Genomic DNA, 8472 nt, shown 5'->3' with positions numbered 1-8472 from the left:
TACCTTCATTAGAGTCTAGCTCTCCTAATATACTAAAATTCTCAGTCGCAAATCTCGCCATTACCGCCATTAGAGTCTAGCTTTCCTAATATACTAAAATTTAGAGATCCATCCATGGCTATAATTCACCACTGCTCGGCCTCTCCCAGACTCACACAATCCCACTCTCAATCTCAAATTCTCACTCCCATATTCTACCTTCAACAAGGAGTCAAGGAGTGAGTAATCGGTCCAATTTTCAGGTTCGAATTTTACTCATAAATTATGGATCTAAACATTTATTCTTCCTGATTAATAATTGTTCAACATTGTTTTTCGACAATTTATATGTTTAATCTGTTAATTTTTACATTTTAATATTATGCTTAGCACTTTGATTTTAAATAATTTTAGGGATTAAAACGTTTTGGGCAAATATTTAGATTTAGATGTTCTTGATAATTTTTAGGGGTTTAATCTGTTAATACGTTTTGGTGTTAAAGGGATCAAACTATCATGGCTGAGGATGAATTTGATTACGCAGTTGAAAGAGGTGTAGTTCATTCTAATTAATTATAAATTATGCATTTTTATTGATCTTACTCCTAATCTTTGCCTTATTGTTTGGTGTAGTGGGTGACTTTGAGGTTGAGCAAGCATCAATTACATGCATGAGTGTTGGAAATGCTACACCAACACCTGAACCCCATCAATCAATATCTCCAATTCAAGGAAAACGATCTCCTATTTGGCAAAATTTTGAGATTAATGGTGAACATGCTGCATGCAAGTTTTGCAAAAGATTAATCCAGAAACATAATGGTACGACTCGTACGTCTAATCTAAAGAGACACCTAGATAGGTGCCAACAATATAAAGATTATAAAGATTCAGATAAGTCTAATGAGTCTAATGCATCTGAATTTGACCAAAAAGAATACAATAAGTTATTTGCTAGAGCTATATTGAAGCATGGTTATTCTTTAAGTATTGTTGAACATGAGGGGTTTAGGGAATTGCATACATATTTGAATTCCAAGGTTAGAACTATTTCTAGAAACACAATATTGAAATGGTGCATGACAGAGCATGATGTGTTAAAGCAATATGTTCGTAATACGTTTAAGGCCTTATCAAGTAAAGTGTCCTTGACTTGTGATGTATGGACAGCTTGTACCACTCGTGGTTATTTGTCTCTTATGGCCCATTTTGTGGATAATGACTGGAAATTACGGTCTAAGGTGCTGAACTTTAGGCATTTTCCACCTCCCCATAATGGTCATGAAATTTATAACCTGGTTTTTAGTTTGATCAAAGATTGGGGTATTGAAAGAAAAATTTGTAGTATGATTATTGAAAATGCAAGTAATATGGATTCTATGGTTGGGAAACTCCAAATTGAATTGGATTTAATGGCTAAATTACCTCTTGACGCAAATATTTTCATGTTAGATGCTCTGCTCATATCTTAAACTTAATTTTCAAAGAAGGTTTGAAACTCATTGATGAATCTGTTGCGAAAGTTTGGGAGAATGTGAAGTATGTTGATTCTTCTGAAGCTAGACTTATAAGGTTTGAGCAGTGTGTTTCTAGTTGTAATTTAGCTACAGGTGTAAAGCTATGGATGGATGTTCCTTCTAGATGGAATTCTACTTTCTTAATGCTTCCTCGAGCTCTTGATCTTTTATCGGCGTTGAAAATGTTTGGTAGGATAGAGAGAAATTATCACTTGGCGCTTACTGCTCATGAATGGGAAATAGTAGAAAAAATGCGTGATTTTCTTGAACCTTTTTATGACATTACTAATTTGTTTTCCGGTTCTGAATATCCCATCTCCAATCTTTATGTTGCCAACATTTGTAGAATTGAGTCACTATTAGTGGCTGCTTCTAAAGGGGATGATCCAAAACTCAAAGAAATGGCAGATCTTATGCGTTGCAAGTTTGATAAGTATTGGTCTGATTACTCTGTGCTATTATCTTTTGCTGCAATTCTTGATCCTCGGTTTGTGTTTAAATTTTTGAGACATCTTTTCAAGGATTTGTATGAATCTCACATAGGTGTATTATGAATTTGTTCAACTATCTAAGCATTACAAGGATCCTCTTCCTACTTATTCTTCCCAAGGTAGTTCAAAATCAGATGCATATCGTCTACGCAAGACTAGTAGAGTTTATGCGGTAAGATAACGACAAATATTATCATTATTCAATAGGTTAATCACTTTTCTGGGTTATTCTGTTTTGATCTTTTTTATTTGTGATTTCAGAATTTTGTTGCTGATGTTGCTAGTGGTGACATGGGTAAATCTGAATTAGAATTATACTTAGAATTGCCTTTAAAACCTTGTAATGTTGATGAGGAATTCGATATTTTGGGCTATTGGAAGGAGAAATCAACAACTTTCCCAAGTCTTGGTCGTATAGCTAAAGATATTGTTGTAATACCTATTACTACTGTTGCTTCCTAATCTTCTTTTAGCATGGGTGGCAGAGTTTTAAACAGGTGGAGGAGTTCACAAACATGACGAAGCTTTGATAACAACTCGAAATTGGCTATATGGTTATTCTGAGTTGGAGAAAGATGGGGTTGAGGTGGAGAAGGAGAAGGACGTGGATGATACTTCTGCATAGCCAGATTTGTAAGTTGTATTTGATGTTTTAAAAAATGAATGTAATGTTTTTTTAATCACTATAACACTATTATGTCTCTTACTCTCTTATTTGTTTGCTTATCTTTTTGCAAGTGGATGTCACTCACCCTCATTTGCTCACTGGTTTAAAACCTCAAATTAATCAAGCCTGCTGCCTGCTTGAGCTTACGGTCATTTTCAGCATTTTAGTTTAAACTCTTTACTTAGTTTATATACTTGTCCAATTGTAACCACCTTGTTTTGGTGATGATGAATTGCTATCATTTAGTGATCTAAAATAATTGGAATTGTTATCATTTGAGCTTTTTTTGCTTCACTTACTCTTTCTACAATAAAGTTTCAGATTGAGATTATTTGAATTCATTCAATTACTGGAAGCTGATGATGATTTTAGAAAATAACTGTCTTTCTTTGTTAGTTCTTTGTTGTGTTATGTGCTTCATCTTACACATGCTTGCGCTTTAGGCTGTCATCATGGAAGTTTTTTTTTTTAGAAAAACTCTCGAAAGTTTTCCTTTTAATTTATTGTAATAAGTTTGTGTTAAACACATTTTGGGTGGATGGTTTGCAAATAGGTTTGATTGATATGGACATTATGACAAAAAACTAGTTCAGTCAAATGTTTGGTTATGGTTAATGATATGGGTCCTCCTATTTGTAAGTGCTATCAATGATGGTTCAGATGTTGCTCTTGAAATTGATGGACCTACTCATTCCTCCATAAACTCAAGTTAATATTCTCATCATCCATACAAATTTCCAGACGTCTTTTTTTTTTAGGGTTTGTTTTTGTCTATATATTTCAGCCTGTATGATTCTTAACATACTTGAGTTTGCAGGAGTCCCTCTTGGAAATACTGTGTTGAAAAGGCGATATGTTGCTGCTTTTGGCTGGAATCCTTTGTTAGTTTCTCACCAAGAAGTGAGTCTACTGAAATATTTGCTATGAAAGGTTTTATTTGGTTGGACCTAGTAATTCTTCCTTTCTGTGATCTCTGAATTGTGCTGCAGTAATTAAGCATATTGTATTTTGAAAATAACAGAATTACAATTCAAATCACAGAATTTCCAATATTTTGCACTCAGACCTTGTGTTTTTATAAGGATAGCTTTGTAGTTGGACTTATAAGTTCCCAATTACACCTGGTTACATAATTGAAAGTTGGTGTGAAAAACTAAAAATACATTCGGTTTGTCAGAATTTTAGACTTACAATATTATGGAATAAGTGCCTCGCTGTTTTATGACATGAACAATATTTCTTTTAAGAAATGGTTGGCAATCAAACTGAATGTGGTTGTCCTGTGTGATTTCTTAGAGTACAAATTTTTACTAATTGATCATCCACTTCTTTTCCAAATTCATCTTCAATCCAAGTTTGCTAATTGTTTGACAAATGAGATAACCTGGCTCTTCTAATATGCTAGATCATGAAGGAGGCCATTTAGTACATAATTATTGGCATCATTTGTTTTATACCAAACCTAGTGTAATATGTAAATTTTTTTTCTTGCTCGGAAATAAGTTTCACTGAAAGGATGCATTCCTCTTTATGACTGGTAATTTTATTATGAATTATGAATGTAAAGCACTTAAAGCTCAAAAGCTGCTCGGTATTGAGGATCATACATCGGTATATAGTCAATGATCCTGATTCCATCACACTGTCTTTTTACATGTAAACAAACGATTTGACAGAATTCAACATTTAGAGCTGTCTAATATCTAGAATGCTTTTAAGTATTTCTCCTAGAACATTTGATCCTCTTAATACTTGTCATTTCATGTTATTTTTCCTTGATGTGCAATTATGTAATGGAGATACCATTGCTGGACGTAATTGCTTTAGTCCCGCTTTCATCTCCTCCCTTCCATTCTATAATTTTCATGCCTCTTCAGTGTAAGGCATAAAACTGAGTCTAGTTGTACAGCTAGTGGAAATCTCTTATTGATAGATGGCTGAACCACTGTCCTTTTGCACCAAGAATGTTTCATCTATAAACCTAGCATTCAACACACGACAAGATTTTCATGCCTCTTCAGTGTAAGGTATAAAACTGAGTCTAGTTGTCTAGTTGTACAGCTAGTGCAATAATGCATTTAATCTACCCTTGAAATGCTTGCATTAATCAAGGCTTAAAAGATTTAAAACTTTCGTTAAAAACGAAAAAACCCCAAAAACTTGGCTTTCTGGTTCGAATTTGGCTTCTGGACAGCCCTAGAAGGATTGAATCTGTTCCAGAATGTCGATTCCACCCAAAAAACACTATTTTTGAGCAAAAATCTGGGTTCGACAGCCAAATCGAGAAAAATACGAGTTTTAAAATGAATTAAAACGAGCTTCTAATCTAATTAGAAAAGCAAAACCATAAATTAAATCTTACTTAAAACCACCTTAATTAATAAATAATTGCAATAATTAAAAGGAGCGCGGCTCCGATACCGCCGTAGGGTTTCGTAGTGACCCACACTACGCGGAAAGAAACCCGCCAAGACCCGCCCCCATAATAAAAGCAATTAACAAGCAAAACATAATTTAAGGCATAAGAAAGGATAAAAGATTATACCTTTGATGCATGCTTCGCTCGCAAATCGAGCTCTTACTTCAAAAGCTCGAGCGTCACAAGTGTGAACGCCTCCAATGGCTCGTACCCACGAACCCGACCCGAACGATCCAAGTCCCGAAGGTTAGTCGGGACCCGACCAATAAAAACTGGAGTTTTACGAACTTAGAGGTTTTCTCACCTTAAGGGAGATGCCTCATTGAGTTCTACTCAAGTGGTTTTTCCCAAACCCCAAACTTGGGTATTTATAGGGAATTTAACCCTTGAACTTCAATCTCCCATCCATGTGGGAGAATGCATTTTATCCTATTTATTTTTAAATCAAAAACAAATTACAATGCAATTGAATCAACAAATAACAAGTGTCAATATGTGAGCAAAGGTAGGTAAGGACCACTAAAGGGGGGGACTAAAACTCCCCTTGCTCCCCAAGCAAGCCCAACCACCTTTGGTCCACTCCTTGACCAAGCATGAATCCTCAAGGCCACCCACGCACAGCTGGCAGCCAGCTATCACGCTAGCATGCACCAGCTGCCATGACTAGCAAGCACAGCATCACTGCCCCAACACGCAATGCGCACCAGCCAACACATGCGTGCTGTTAGCAAGCCACACATGCTGCTGGGCTGCTGGGCGAGGCTCCCTACGCTGTTGCTGCTTGCTGGCCAGCATGCACTGCCCTCTCTCATAGTTAGCATGCACTAGCACTTGCACACGCACATGCACAGGGCGATGCCTGGCATGATGCTGCTGATTGGTGCGTGGCGCTGGGCGCTGCTATGCGAGGCACACGCACACACACGCACAACCCAGCATGCCTAGCACGCTATTGGCTAGTGCGTGTGTTGCCTGCGATGCTGCGAAACACTAGGATGCCATGGTCATGCTGCTGCTGCCAGCGTCTAGCATGATAGCAAGGCTGCTAGCGCCTAGCGTGCTAGCTAGGCTGCTGGCGCCCAACATTCTAGCTAGGCTGCTAGCGCCCAGCACGATGCACAGCATAGCATGCTGCTATGCGGTGGTGTGGGGCTGCCATGTCTAGCGAGCATCATGAGCCTAGCATGCCTAGCATACTAGGCTTGCGATGGGTGCTTGCCTAGCCTAGCACTCGAATGGTTTGATCAATGCGATGCTACGGCTTGGCTTGTACTTGTCATTTGCTTGATTTCACGTCTCGTCGAATTCTAAATTTGACTCGACTTACGACGCTCGATCTCGACGCTCTAAGCTCGATATCCGACGTCTTTGTTCGTAAAACTCCGACGACTCATAAAAAATCCTTCGGATTGATTCGTCGTCTCGAATCGGTTGTTCGATTAGGTTCGACCCGAAGGGTTCAGTCAAGATTAAGCTGTAATATTAATTGTACATTAATATTACTGATCGGAAGCGGCCTCCACCTAGACATTCCGATCACTTGACCTTACTGAAGAATTAGCTTTCCGATAATTCTGAACCCTCTATCGGAATAATACACTTGTTGGAAGGACACCATTCCTTTCAATCTCCCACTTGTCCTTCTGGACAAGTATGCATACAGTGTATAGCCCATTTCCTATGTCGCTTAATGTCTCTTCGTGAACTATAAGGTAAGATTCATTGTCATCCTTATTACGTTCAGAAGTGTTTCTCGATCTCTGAGTTCGACTGTCAATAAGCAGATGATTTCTAAAATCTATCTGAGCACGGCCATGCATTTTCACAGTCTCGCTCTTCGAGCGGCCTTTTAAACAACAAAGACACATTCCCTATTGTTAATAGGGGGACATTCCCAGTCTTGTATTGTAAGCTTCCCTTACTAAGAGGACCTAGCCGCCTGAGTGTTGTCGTTATAATCCCCAGTTACGGCAGACGTTTGACAACATCAAAACGACTAGTACTCAAACAAGAGAACTTGCAATACTCATGGTCGAGGATAAAGGTTCCGATAGCTATAATGAGAAATGTACTTATGACAATTTTGAATCTTTTAAAGTACTCTCATAGGTCGATCCAGTGCAATTCCAAACTGGCACCTGTGCAAATGATTTATGACCATCATCTCCTTGCAGCACAAGAAACGGTGATGTAAATCATATTACACACTAATCTCTGGTGGTCATCAATCGTCCATCAGTTAGATGACCTCGATTAGGGATAATTTTCGATTTAAATATTCAATGTTCACTTAACAGGTGTTTCTTTATCCAAAACATGGTCTTGATACCCTGTTTTGAATATTTTCACAAATCGAATGGACTCATTATTTGATTCTAAACCATAATCAAATAGTTTGTGGAATTTTATTAGTAAAATTTTAATTCCACCATGAAACTCTTAAATGTTTCATCTTATGATAAATGGCTTTCTTCAAATGTTTCAAGAGTAATAATCTTCATTTCACATTTATAGAAATCATACTCATACTTAATATGCTTGATTTCTTTTATGCAATTGCGAATGTTGTCGTTTACTTATTGCGTAGGTTTAGCCACTATTACTTTGCAAATCTTAGCATCTTCATTATCGAACAATTTCATAATAAGACAACAAGATTTTGAGAGTGTTATGGATTATATGTGATTTAGGGTTTATTGTCCAAGTGATGGCTCCCACTCATTTTCATGACTTGAGATCTTTCATCTTGACAACCTACAATCAACGTTCGAAAACGAACTTTCCATTGAACACTTTCTTTTATTATTGCCTTCCAGGCAATAATATTCTCAACGTATATTTTAGCAATCATTCTGATGTTGCTTTGCTCGGATTTTATTCCAAACGATTCACAATGATTTGGGAGACCGTAATCACTTGTGATTATGGAAATTTACCTTAAATTTCCGCACATTACACATGGATTCTCGTCCATGTTACCATTCTCAAGCCACGACGCATTCTAGCTCGTGCTTATAAACGGATTCCTTATAAAGGATCTAATCCTTGCTAAGGATGTGCTTGCAACATCAATTCTCAAATTGCAATTGTTTCTACGCTTCAAGAACTCATCCCCTTTTACTTATCAAAGTACTTTGGATTTTCTTGACCATAATCTAATGATTCATCACTTAGATTTGGATTGATTGGTATTTCATACTTCTCATGTTCTAAGCATGTAAGTTAAGTGACGACTCCATATCATAGCATACATGATGGTTTTAATTGCAGAATCATTCCCAATGTCATTCCATCCATGTAACTTTTAGCTCATCTAGTTTCACCGAGTCTTGCTAAATCATTTGCTATGTGACATGGTCGAAAGTCTCTACCAGAGTCTTTCTTGTTTGACTTAGTATT

General features: G+C 37.3%; 1 protein-coding gene across 1 annotated transcript; it reads left to right on the top strand.

The window, feature by feature from the left end:
- Positions 1–495: 495 nt before the first annotated feature.
- Positions 496–2449, top strand: LOC110713804 (zinc finger BED domain-containing protein RICESLEEPER 2-like). The gene is made up of 5 exons (XM_021892248.1): positions 496–532; positions 613–1344; positions 1470–1948; positions 2040–2159; positions 2249–2449. The coding sequence occupies exons 1-5, from the start codon at positions 496–498 to the stop codon at positions 2447–2449; spliced, it is 1569 nt and encodes a 522-aa protein (XP_021747940.1).
- The last annotated feature ends 6023 nt before the right edge of the window (positions 2450–8472 follow it).

This window comes from Chenopodium quinoa, unplaced genomic scaffold (assembly GCF_001683475.1).
Source record: "Chenopodium quinoa cultivar QQ74 unplaced genomic scaffold, ASM168347v1, whole genome shotgun sequence".
In the NCBI taxonomy this organism is placed as follows: domain Eukaryota; kingdom Viridiplantae; phylum Streptophyta; class Magnoliopsida; order Caryophyllales; family Amaranthaceae; genus Chenopodium; species Chenopodium quinoa.
This window is presented reverse-complemented; position numbering and strand designations above follow the sequence as displayed.